Genomic DNA, 12,304 nt, shown 5'->3' with positions numbered 1-12,304 from the left:
TCTCTCCACATCATCCTTCCTATGTTTTGGTGAAAGAACAATACATGGCAGGCAGACAAGCAGATGGGAAGGACCCATATAAACCCCAAAAGAAAATGAATAAAAGGAAAACTAGATATACCACCAGATGCAACGCAGGCTTCCCTATGAAGAAGTTGTTTACATGACAGAAGAAACAGAGCAAAGAAACTAAAACAAGCAAAAAAAAACAGATGTATTGCGCCTGGAACGCCAGAACCCCCAGTTTTGTACCCAAGCAAGAACGACAGACCTCGAATGCATTTCATCTCGTCTGGTGCCAGACGGTCTCACTGCCCATTAATGTGCCCGTGGTATATGTATGATAAGGCACCAAGCTATGTCGTATAGTATGTTATGTTGATCGTCGAAGCAACTCGCGGGGCTAGTCGGGAAGAGTCGAGCAGGGTCAAGTAGACGGCAATGAGACAGGGTGAGAATGCAGGACAAGAGCTAACGCTGCTTACCAGGCGTAGTCGGGGTTGTACTGGAAGACAACAAGGGCGTGGCCACGCTCGTAGGTTTCTAGAAAAACAAAAGGTCAGCATAATCGTATTGAAATTGAGAAAGGGGACCAAAGATCAAGTGGCTTTGAAGACTTACCCAGGGAAACCTGCTCCTTAGGCTTGAAGTTGAACTTGCGCATGCGAGCAACAACATCAGCGTACACCTCCTCCTGTGGCCGGGTGGAGTCAACACAGCTGGCCTTGATGGACAGCAGGACATAGCCGCCCTTGCGCAGGAAAATGCGGGCATTGTCGTAGACAATCTGGGCAGGGTTGGGCTGAGCAACATCGCAGAAGATGACATCAACCATACCGTCAATGTAGAATCTGTACTTGACGGGCATACGAGCGTCAAAGACCAGGGGGTTGATGTTGTTGCGCTTCATGGACATCTGTAGCAGCTCACGACCAGAGCGGATGGAGAACTCAACGGCGTAGACACGGCCAGCGGCACCGACCATGTCCGAAACGTGGGAGACCGAAGTACCGGAAGCAGCACCAAGGTACAGGACCTTCTTGCCAGGGGCAATGTACAGGTTGTCGACACCAGCCAGGATACCAGCAGCAATCTTGCTGCGGAAGGGGTTCCAAACACGGTATTCGATCTTGTTCACAATAGTAGTGCCATCCTCAGCCTTGGTAGACTCTTCAGTCTGTATGCGCTTCTCGCCGTAGACGGCAATGCCAGGGGCGTAGCTGCGAGTAACCAGGTCATCCTGCTTGCCTCTCGAAATGAAAACACCCTCGTGGCGATGACGCTCCTGTAATGGAAGATTGTTTGTTAGTTCATTGACCCTGATGCAAGCACTACTTCGTCTGACAACTTCAATGTTTGGGAGGTTGAGGAAAAAGGAGAACTTACAACAACGACCTTGTTGCCACCGCCAGCAGCACCACCACGAGCGCCGCCGCGAGCACCACCACGGCCACCACCACGGCCGCCACCACGGCCGCCAGGAGCACCACCGCGACCTCCACGGAAGCCACCACGTCCACCTATTGAGACTTAGTTAGACAACTACAGCTTCGAAGGACAGTAGAATCAGCAATAGAACTGAGGGCTGGAAACGACTTACCACCACGGCCACCACCGGCACCGCCACGACCGCCGCCACGACCACCAGCACCACCGCGACCACCGCGGAAACCACCACCGCCACGTCCGGGAGGAGCCATCTCAAAGATTTAGATTGCGAAGACTAGAAGGTTGGGAAAGGGTCCTAAGAGCTTTCGAGGCTTCTTAAGACAGACAATTGGGTCGATTAAAGTATTGGATACGTAAATAGAGTATCAAATTCCGCTTGTTTGCCGCGTAAGAATTGGAAAACAGTTTCGCAAAAAAAAAAGATGGGATCAAAGAAAAAGTCGTTGGAAAGGCTGCGATATCTTTGCGATCTCTAAGTAAAAAAAATTGATTGGAGACCGAGTTTCTGAAATTTTTCTTACGCCTTCAAGCTTAGCCAATTTTTTTTTAGCGGGGCCTCGATCTCAAATATCATTGGACGATAAGGATTTCAGCCATAGATCAGCCATACTGCTTGTGATTGGCTTTTATGGCTCCACCTCGGTGAAGGCCAGCCAGACCTTTCTCACGTGAGAATAATGACTAAGCTTAAATATTTTTTTTCGTTTGGCGGCGGTAAAAGTGGGTCACATGACGCCGCACATTTCAGCAATATTTCAATATCGAAAACCATTCGAAACTTCAACTTTTAGCTAGAGACAATCAACCAAAAGCTCTAATCAATTTTGCACAAAATATTCGAACTCAAAGCATCAACTAGGTATGGTTTGTCTACTTTCTCACCTCATTTACCATTCCCCCAAGCTGGTATCGTTCTGCCGAGATTCTGCCGCGCCACAACAGTGGAGGGTTGAATTGCCCTAAGCTAGGCCCAGTTACCGCTTTTGGAGCGGGTCCCTCAATCTCTCAATCTGCCTTTGTGCTATGTGGGTAACATATTCTGAATTTCCTCCAACTCCAGTGTTATCGACGTTGAAGCCCATCAACAACCACAAACGACAGCAACATGGTATGTTGTCCCCTTCCTGACTCCCTTGAGATTGAGCTCTTCCAGCCATAGATAAACACTCTGTTACCTTCCAGCGATTTAGAAGTCATCAACAATGTCTTTCGTGACTGGTTCTTGAAACTATCGCTAGGACTCAAACACCGAAATCGAAACAGCCATCAAAAAAAGTTCACAGCCGAGCAAACCATGCTGACAACCGATTTTTCCCCCGATCGATAGACCCGGTACGCTGCCCAGGAGATCCAGGCCTCGAAGTCTGCCCGCGCTCGCGGTGCCTACCTTCGTGTGTCCTTCAAGAACACCCGCGAGACCGCCCAGGCCATCAACGGCTGGAAGCTCCAGCGCGCCCTGACTTTCCTCGAGAATGTCAAGACCAAGACCGAGGCCGTTCCCTTCCGTAGATTCTGCGGATCGATCGGTCGCACCGCCCAGGGTACGAACACTTGAGACGATTATTCCCGATAGCCCCTCCCCGCATACAATTTCCATCACACCCAAGCATCATATCTCGCATAATGATGGGGGACTTGTCGCATCCAGAAGCAATCTCGCTTTCCCTAATATTTCGTACACAACTAGTAAACTAATTCATCCATCTCAACAGGCAAGCAGTTTGGCGTCACCCGTGCCCGCTGGCCCGTTAAGTCGGCCGAGTTCCTGCTTGGTCTTCTGAAGAACGCCGAGGCCAACGCCGATGCCAAGGGCCTTGACACTGGCAACCTGGTTGTCAAGCACATCCAGGTCAACCAGGCCCCCAAGCAGCGGAGACGGACGTACCGTGCTCACGGTCGTGTATGTCATATCTTTCCAAACAAGTCATGAAATAGCGACTCTTAAGTTCAAGGTTCACATAAACTAACAGTTTCATAGATCAACCCTTACATGTCTAGCCCCTGCCACATTGAGTTGATCCTGACCGAGGCTGAGGAGGCCGTTGAGAAGGCCGAGGCCTCCACCTCTGTCGCTCACCTGACCTCGAGACAGCGTGGTGCCCGTGTTCGCAAGGCTCTGATCTCTGCTTAAACGTTGCCAAGACAAAACCGAATAAAATTGTTAAAGAAACTAGGAACAATTCTTGAATTAAGGGAAAGAATTATAGGGAAAGCTCAGCACCGCATGCAACCTGGGTTAAACATGGAACTCGTTGATTTTTTTGCGCCCTTGCCCACGCTGCCTAGTACTCCTGTGGTTATGAATGTACCTCCTACCCCTCGATTTTCCTTGCAGCTATTTGTTCAAACTGATCAGAGCAACGAGGCGTTGTGACTTTTAAAAGTATCTTTCTAAATTTGAAATGGGGAAAAATTAGATCTAAAGTTTGACATGTAGCGCCTTGTCTAACATAAGGAGGTTTTTGTTACATCCGTGCCAAGCCCTCGCTCATACGTACTAGATCGCATTAGACATAAGGTTAGCCATACGGTTAGTCTACGGCCTACATAATATTTTTCTAGTAAATAGTAAACAATTGGTCCCTGAAGTCCATAGGAAACATCATTCATGATGGTTAGGTGTTTTGCCCCCGGCTGTGCTTAGTCATTCGTGACTTAAACTACCCTAACCCTATTGTGCTCAAACAATAGTTGCAATAATATTTCAAATCTAACATCTACTAGACATTCTAACCCGTACGCTGTGGTTTGCGGTGCTTGAATAAAAGACTAGAAAACTTTTTCACATCGATTTAAGCCCTTATCGAAACTCGGACAATTATAGCATGAAATATTTTTCAACAAGTGTAACGATTACTATAACAAGGATAATTAAGTAGGATAAGGCGACAGAAAGTAAAAGAGTGCAACTTTCTTTAGTGTAGTCTGATTAGAGATGGGGTTTAGACTCGAGGCGCTCTAGGATCCAATCTCCGACGTCTTTGTTGAACTCTTCACGACACAGGTCAGCATGCAACTGATGATAGGCACCCTCATACTCCTTGAAAACCCGGTCCTGTAGCTTTTGAGCCTCTAAAAATTTGCGACTCGCAACGTGACTTGTAATTTTGTCACTTGAGCCATGAAAAATCGCGAGAGCAGTGACGTTATCGTTCAGTTTAAGAGAGCCACTATCCAAATTTGCGGCACGATCCAGCATGCCGGCAAGACCCTGCAGAGTGCCAGTGTTATGACATAATTCATCTTTTTCAACCTTTTCGGCCATTTCAGGAATACGCGTAAGGGTGTTGGTATCGAGTGGTTTCTTCATTTGGAAGTTTGGGCGTATTTTAGCAGCTAGACGGCCGACAAAGACTTCTAGCTTCATGGGCTCGGAGCCGCTCGGAAATGCAACTAAAGGTGCCTCGGCAATCCAACCGCGAATTTTACCTGTTAGTTCTTTGTATTGGGGAGTGCAGGCAAGAGTAAGAATCTGACCACCACCCATCGAGTTTCCCATTACGAAAGTGGGCAACGTGTCTGATTGCGCAAATACCGATTCGATAAAGGCTACCATATCGGCAATGACTTGGGTTGTAGGGCCGGTGAGGCCCCGATCTTGAGGCTTCGTTACTGAACGGCCCCAACCGCGTTGATCCAAGGAATAAATCGCAACTCCACGAGAACTCAATGAAGCGAACAAATCGGGGTAGCAGTTGCAGTGATCGCTGTATCCATGAAAGAAGATGAGGTTGGCTGTGGCGGGATCCACGGGCTATGTCAACGGCACATCAGTTAGTATAATATATAACGGATAGAGGTTGTCTGAATGTGAATTAAGACATACCACCCACGTCTTGGTGTACAAGGCCACACCCCCGACATTAAAAGTTCCCTCAATTTCAGGCATTATGGACGCCAAAGCGATGAAATGGTTTTGCGAAAGGGCAGGAAATATTGCTGTCACAAAGTGCTAGATCGAGAGGAAGGTGTGTGTGAGTGTGTGCGGCTATTGTCTCCAATTTTTGGAAGCTCCTATGAGGATTTCATGTGGAAAAATTCCTAACTAAGGGGAGGAGCCCTTTAAATCTATATAGATAAAAAGAGAAGGAGCAAGATGCATGAGGATACATGGCATAAGCAAAGTACTGTGACTTCAAGAATGGAGCCCAACATTATTTTGTACATAGTACGGGGATTTATATGCGTTTCATTGGCGCTGAGCTGTAGTGGCCAAGCCCAAGTGGTGGAAAAACTGTTAACTTCTTGATTGAGCTGTTGAAAAATGAAAGAACATAGTGTAATAAAGTAGCCAATAAGTATTACAAAAACAAAAAACTGTTAACACAAGGCAAATCTAACTTGACGGATAGATGTATGCCGTAAATATTTACACGCACTTCGGGCAAATGAAAGGAGCCCAAAGGCTAAAAAAATCCACCACTTCCCACCAAGCGTCAACCCTCATCTATATGTGATATAGACATCTCTGCATCTACAATCAACAGCTTTCCCCACACACCGATACCTATATATGTATATGTGTGGAATTTCTGGGGAAACCCCCGGGCGATAGATAAGCCCATACTCGAGTTGAACACGAGTGCACAACTTCTGAAAATTATTTTTTGGGCTTTGTGTTTTCTTCTTTCTCCATCTCAACATCAGTCTTCTCTTCTTGCTCGAGTTTCTCAAGATCCTCTTGGATCTCCTCTGCTTCAGTAATAATGGCACCTTGCCGAGATTCCATAGCAATAGGCTCGCCACCGTTCATCTGCCACTCCATCAACTTGTTGAAAGCGCTCTCCGGGTTCGCAGATAGACTAGAGTAGCTACCAATCTCAGCAACAGAGCCCTCACTATTAAGAACAATGAGCTGGTCCGAACGCTTGATAGTAGAGAGACGATGGGCAATGGAGATAGTGGTATTACGCCCTTTGAGAAGAGCAACGAGGGCTTCATTGACAAGAGTTTCAGACTCAGCATCAAGAGCTGAAGTAGCTTCATCTAGAATAAGGATATCTGGGTCTTTGATCAAGGAGCGAGCAATGGCAATGCGCTGCTTTTGACCTCCGGATAACTGACTTCCACGAGCACCAACTTGGGTGTCAAGACCGTCTGGTAAGTCACTTATGAAGGTGCAGTTAGCTTTACGAGCGGCCTGGTAGATCTCCAAGCGAGTGGCGTTGGGTTTAGCGTAAGCAATGTTCTCGGCAATGGTCCCAGAAAATAGAACAGGTTCTTGGGAAACAATGCCAATGCGGCGACGCAATGATTTGGCGTTCATAGTGCTGATATCAACGCCGTTTATGGCAATTGAACCTTGGGTAGGGGCATAAAAGCGTAGTAGTAGCGAAGTCACTGTTGATTTGCCGCCACCAGAAGGTCCGACAATGCAGACATTGCTGCCCGAGGGGATGGTAAAGTTTAGACCATTGAAAATAGAAACTGCTGGTCGAGTAGGATAGGAAAAGCTGACATCCCGGAACTCAATCATGCCTTGTGCAGATTTGACCTTGGTACCAACAGTTTGATGGATGCTTGACTTGCGATCTTGTAGCTCAAAGAGTCGGCTAGCAGCACCAAGGCCCTTCATCAGTTCTGAGTAGAAGTTTGAAAGCCCGAATAAGCTGTTACCGGCAAACGCGGTGTACATCATGAAAGAGGTGAGGTCACCAGTGCTCATGGATCCATTGCGAACTAGGTTCCCTCCAACAACAAGCATACCGATAACGGTCATGTTACCGACCCAGCCCGTTGAGGCAAAGAATGTAGCTGCGGTAATAGCCTCCTTGCGCCCAAGGGTGAAAATCCGGCGGACCTGATGATTATAGCGATGAACCTCTTGGATTTCTCCTACAAAGGCTTGGCTAGTTTTCACATTTCCAAGGCGTTCCTCTGCAATCTTGGTCAAAGTTCCTAAACCTTTCTGGATCGATTTACTTATATTGCGGATTGTGCGTCCGTAAAGCAATCCGCCAAAAGCGACGGGGGGGCCGGCAATCAACAGTAGGGCAGAGAGCTTGGGGCTAAGCCATATCATGGCACTGAAGCCAAAGGCACCGGCAAATAAAGCTCGAAGGCCATCACTTAGATTTTGGGTAATTGACTTTCCAACAATGACTGCATCGGAGCCCAGGCGGGAAATCAAATCGCCAACACGATTAGCGTCGTAAAACTCGGCGTCTTGTATAAAAGTCCGACGGTACAAGTTAGAGCGTAGGCGCGCAACAACCCTTTCACCAACAATTCGAAGCAAAATGATACGACCCAAGTTCGACAATGCGCCAAGAGTAAAAACCGATGCTAGAGCAATGAAGAAGTAGTTTAAGGTGAGTCCCAATATCCGTACTTCGTCGGGGTTGGCATTGTTCATGATATCCAGGAGGCGTCCGATGACCCATGGCAGCGACATTGTTACAGACGAAGAGACCACCAGGAGGCCACATGCTGCTATAAGCCAGCTTATTTCAGGCCGGGCGATTCTAAGCAGTCTTCCAAGATCATTGTAGTCGGTGTTCGCGGGTTTTCCATCCTTGGCAAGCCGTGCACTCAAATTGACCTGAGCAGCTTTGGCAGCACGTTCACTGCGTTCAAAGCCGGCGGCTTCCAATAGTTCAGAATCGCTATCCTTAGGTCTAGTTGAGATCGTAGCCGTTTTAGAATCAACTAAGTTATCCGGGGTCGGGGTTGAGGTTGACGCATGAGGCAGGGCCGAGGTTGAGTTTACATTTGTAGAGTTTGATTCTTTGTTCCGAGGTTTTGATAGAAGGCCGAGAAACCCAAACATTCTCCGGCTTTGGGTTGTGGTTGACGAAGCCGAGTCGAGCCCATTGTGAACTCGAAGTCCGAGCAGATGACGTTGTCTAATAGTAGTTGTAGTCACTACCGATTTTGAGAAGGGCTGTTTTGAGAGCAACGCTTGAGCTGAGGAATAGAAGCATCCCTGATTATTTAGAGGCGGGATTAGAGGCATAGCAATAGAATTTGCGTGTTTTTGTAGGCCCACACTGCTCAGCGGAAATGGTATCACAGCTTGCGAACGCCGCACACTCCCGCATCCGTGGAGGAGCAGCAATCGGGGCGCTGCTCCCAAATTCATTGTCAAAGTCAAAACGAGCTATTAGCTGGACATCAATAACGAGACTATTAATGAGGTCGTGCAATCAAGAATATATCATGAGAAAGAAGGAAAATTGGACGTTTCCATTACTTCGTTCCCTGTACAGTTTTACCTACACGCAGCTTTGAAAGAGATTAGAGATCCTGAAGACCTTTTTCCCATAAAAGTAAGCCTAGCCTTGCCTAGAGCAAAAGTTGATTTGGGCCCGTCATCGGCCAGCTCGAAACATCATTTTTGGTTGTTGAATAGACGGGTGAAAGTCGGAGCAATATCTAACCCTAAAGCATATTTAGGGCTAGACACGTTGGCTTTGAGTTAAGATATGCAATAGACGATGAATGATAAATAGAATAAGAGGACAATGTACATTGGAATTATCACTAATTTCATCTTGAACAGTGCGTGAGATGCTAAAGGCTTAAGAAACCAGAATTATCAGAAATATTTGAGCCATATTGAATCGCATCGTAAAACGGCACCCCGTTGCCAATCCCAACACTCACTTATTGCTTTCGCAAATAGGACCAACGGCTGTTTCATGCTGAACTAATGCCTTCAGTTGTAGTTGATATGGAATCCTTGGTTTCAGTATTGGCGACATGCTCCTCAACAGCTAAGGGACTTTGCTCATCGTCCTCAAGACGGCGTCTCTTGTTTGATCCATTCTCACCAGTTGGGAGAGACTGATACTGAGAGGCCATATTCGAAAGTATGTCGATTCCAGACGTACCTATGTGAGATGAGCCATTTGTTGTTGGAGACGAAGCCCCCAGATTAATGGGCTTAGATTCATCAACATTCATATCAATGGGAGGAGGGGTGAGAGCCTCCATCTCTGGGCGATCAGGCTCCGAATTGCCATTTGATGCAGTAAGCCCGGCAGGGTCAGTTTCATGTTCGGGTTTAGTTAAGCCGTTCATGATGTTGCGCTCAACTTCATCGCGGGTGGTTGATATTTCTTTCTTTCGAGACTGAACATCTGCTAAAAGGGCTTCTTCTTCGGCAAGAGAGAGGCGCTGAGCCTCCAGGATTTTATCCATTACAGAGACAAGTTCTTGGCGCGCTTTCAGTGAGTCTGAAACTACACTCTCGGCAGTTCCGAGAAGTTTGAGAAGACCATTTAGACGGGCAGCATAGACTGGGGCCGATGGCGTAGGCACAGATGGGTCCTTCAACTTTTTGTAGTCTTGATCGGCGGAGCTGAACGCAGTTTTGACTGGTAGGCTGCGGCTGGAGACGGCGTGGTGAAGGGGAACGAGAGGAGCAAGATCTTTCGGAATTTGATTCGAATTGAGAGATGAAAAGCCCGTGATGGTAGCGGTGCCTCTAGACTTGTCAAGGTCTTGGTAATAAGCGTTAGCATTGTATATTATACATGGTAGACGGCTCGCAACCTGCAGGCGATGGGATACAAACCAAAAACTCGCCGGTCAATATCTGCCTGGACGGCGTCGTCAAACACACGACGATCTCTCCATACATCAATGACCCGTTTAAGCTTGCTTTGCACTTCGGCAGGGGCTCCTTTATAGGCCGTGGAAACAGCTTCGGCGATGGTAGAGGAAAATGCGGTAATAAATTCGTGCTTGTTGCGTGCCTTGGACTGCTGAGAAACCTCTGTCAAGAAGGGCGTTAGAAGTCAATAACAAGTAGATAGCTAGCCATGGTAGCTAGATATGGGTTGCAAAAATGAATCGCATATACCATTTGCAAGGTAGATTAAGCTTAGTCGCTTGCTGCTGGATGAGTTCTTGAGCTTTTGCATCCAGAGATGAACTGTTCTATCCGCATATCGCCTGATTCAAAGGTCAGTACGTCGTTTGAAAGTCGGGAATATGCGCGGAAGAAGCGGGATGCCACCGCATCTCCTCCATACATGTATCAGTGTTTGTTTACCTGTGGAAGATAATCCATTGCGCTGAGCTTGCAATACTTTCATGGCTTTCATTAACCGCTGATAGTTTTGCCAGCACTGAATCATCGTTGTAGGCCATATTTGGTGTTCCACGCCACGGGACTTGTTACTAGAGATAAGATGTCACGGGCAAGCAACGCGACAACAGCTAGGAATTCTAGTGACGCTTAAGATCAAATACCAGACACTAGTTTAATGTGGGTTGAGTGCATATATGCCAGCAGCTGGTGATGGAAGTCTCGATAGGGACGGTTTCCGAAGGAGCTTAATGGGGATGCGGTAATGGTGGACTGGCGCTACAAGATAAAAGGCGAAAGGAAAAACAGAAGTGAAGCTTATTGACTTCTGCACAACCAACTTTCACAAGGTATTATTGGTAAAATAACAATTTGAGAAAGAAAGCATCTAAGCGATTGAATCTGGCCAATGAGAAAGCCTGACCTAGGTCAACCTAGTAACTTCGCAATTGCAAGGAGAAAAAAACAGCGTTGGGAGAGCAAACTTAGGTCATAAAAGAAGCATATTAAATGTGAAATGACGCAGATTTGGAAGTTCTCCTGAAATCTAGAAATGTGGCCTTGATTGAGGATTGGATTGATTCTTGGAGATGAAGCACACAGTTTTGTGTGCAAACAAAACAAGACTGGGTGAGGCATCTCGCCTCGCTATTGAGATATGCAACAAACGGGTATATACTCTAAGCAAATGTAAAGCTGCCGCTATAGTTAGTTAAGCTAGGCTATAGTGCATACCTACCTACCTTGTGTGCCTTGCGCTGGGAACTGCGCATCCCATTCAGGAACCTGGCAACAACAGTTTGACAAACCTCAGCATATCCATATCTCTCCTTAGTTGCAGCACCACATATCCCCAAGAACAAACAACTTCGATTGATAACACCACAATCAAACAATAATTGTGTCGTATACTGCTGCTTAGTTTCGCTTCTTCACTGCGTTGATTCCCAAAGTTCACGATCATTCGTTGCCATGGCTGACAGATTCCCGTCTCTTGAAGAGTTCGACTCTGGAGGTAATACCTTTTTGGTCCCATTGCATTCAAAGCCATACACATACTAACGTCAAGTTTCATTTCTTTGCGAATTACAGCTACTCAAGTTAGAGAGACTAGTGGTGAGGTTCCCTCCACCGACGACTTCTTGGCCCGCGAGAAAGCACTTCTCGGTGACGATGCCGACCAGTTCGCTACAAACGACGACGATCTGCTTGCCGAAAATGAAGCTGCCAGTCCTGAAGCTGCCTTCACATCACAGTTCCCCGATATTACCGCCAACCAGGTACATCCTTTCCATTTTCCAATACATACATTCAAGTGCTAATAGTATGCAGTCCGTCAGTAACGATGGTACGATAACTGGCGCGGGCCCCTCGGTTAGCTACAACTCAGGCTTTTCCTCATATGCTCAGGAAGAAGAAGAGCCCGAAGTGATCAAACAGTGGCGTGAGACTCGCGATGCCAACAATGCCAAGAGAGCCGAGAAGTTTGCCCAGCAGCGCGAAGAGACCATCAAGGAGGCTCGGCAAAATATTGATGATTTCTACGAGAACTACAACCTCAAGAAGGACAAGACAATTTCACAGACCCAGAAAGACTCAGAAGAGTTCCTGGCTAACCGAGAGAACACCGTTTCGGGGGGAACCAGCTGGGAGCGCATTGCCAAATTGGTAGATGTTAGTGGCAAAGGTGTTAAGGGTGGTGCCAGTGGCTCCGGCAAGGAGCGTTTCCGGGAACTGCTGGTTAGTCTGAAGAAGGACGAGAATGCTCCTGGTGCTTCCGGCTACTAACCAGTGTAAATGACTTTATTTAATGCTACTCCT

General features: G+C 47.1%; 6 protein-coding genes across 6 annotated transcripts; 2 read left to right on the top strand and 4 right to left on the bottom strand.

Moving 5' to 3' along the window:
* Nucleotides 1-481: 481 nt before the first annotated feature.
* Nucleotides 482-1,700, bottom strand: HOO65_040521 (Mediator of RNA polymerase II transcription subunit 36a; the record flags this gene model as incomplete). Its single annotated transcript, XM_071002870.1, has 4 exons — nt 482-543; nt 622-1,285; nt 1,387-1,520; nt 1,601-1,700. The coding sequence occupies 4 exons, from the start codon at nt 1,698-1,700 to the stop codon at nt 482-484; spliced, it is 960 nt and encodes a 319-aa protein (XP_070859364.1).
* Nucleotides 1,701-2,554: 854 nt separating this feature from the next.
* On the top strand, nt 2,555-3,580 carry HOO65_040520 (60S ribosomal protein uL22; the record flags this gene model as incomplete). The annotated part of the gene is made up of 4 exons (XM_071002942.1): nt 2,555-2,557; nt 2,777-2,990; nt 3,162-3,349; nt 3,428-3,580. 4 exons carry the CDS (start codon nt 2,555-2,557, stop codon nt 3,578-3,580), a joined length of 558 nt encoding a protein of 185 aa, XP_070859363.1.
* Nucleotides 3,581-4,378: 798 nt separating this feature from the next.
* Nucleotides 4,379-5,338, bottom strand: HOO65_040519 (alpha/beta hydrolase; the record flags this gene model as incomplete). Its single annotated transcript, XM_071002967.1, has 2 exons — nt 4,379-5,203; nt 5,276-5,338. The coding sequence occupies 2 exons, from the start codon at nt 5,336-5,338 to the stop codon at nt 4,379-4,381; spliced, it is 888 nt and encodes a 295-aa protein (XP_070859362.1).
* Nucleotides 5,339-6,049: 711 nt separating this feature from the next.
* Nucleotides 6,050-8,262, bottom strand: HOO65_040518 (ATP-dependent permease MDL1; the record flags this gene model as incomplete). Its single annotated transcript, XM_071002647.1, has 2 exons — nt 6,050-8,066; nt 8,159-8,262. The coding sequence occupies 2 exons, from the start codon at nt 8,260-8,262 to the stop codon at nt 6,050-6,052; spliced, it is 2,121 nt and encodes a 706-aa protein (XP_070859361.1).
* An 825-nt stretch (nt 8,263-9,087) lies between these two features.
* Nucleotides 9,088-10,545, bottom strand: HOO65_040517 (UPF0400 protein; the record flags this gene model as incomplete). The annotated part of the gene is made up of 4 exons (XM_071002808.1): nt 9,088-9,893; nt 9,968-10,168; nt 10,256-10,347; nt 10,448-10,545. The coding sequence occupies 4 exons, from the start codon at nt 10,543-10,545 to the stop codon at nt 9,088-9,090; spliced, it is 1,197 nt and encodes a 398-aa protein (XP_070859360.1).
* Nucleotides 10,546-11,455: 910 nt separating this feature from the next.
* Nucleotides 11,456-12,271, top strand: HOO65_040516 (Clathrin light chain; the record flags this gene model as incomplete). Its single annotated transcript, XM_071003003.1, has 3 exons — nt 11,456-11,498; nt 11,591-11,763; nt 11,816-12,271. The coding sequence occupies 3 exons, from the start codon at nt 11,456-11,458 to the stop codon at nt 12,269-12,271; spliced, it is 672 nt and encodes a 223-aa protein (XP_070859359.1).
* Between the last annotated feature and the right edge of the window lie 33 nt (nt 12,272-12,304).

This window comes from Ceratocystis lukuohia (genome assembly GCF_044167205.1).
Source record: "Ceratocystis lukuohia strain C4212 chromosome Unknown Supercontig4_pilon, whole genome shotgun sequence".
Taxonomy (NCBI): Eukaryota; Fungi; Ascomycota; class Sordariomycetes; order Microascales; family Ceratocystidaceae; genus Ceratocystis; species Ceratocystis lukuohia.
This window is presented reverse-complemented; position numbering and strand designations above follow the sequence as displayed.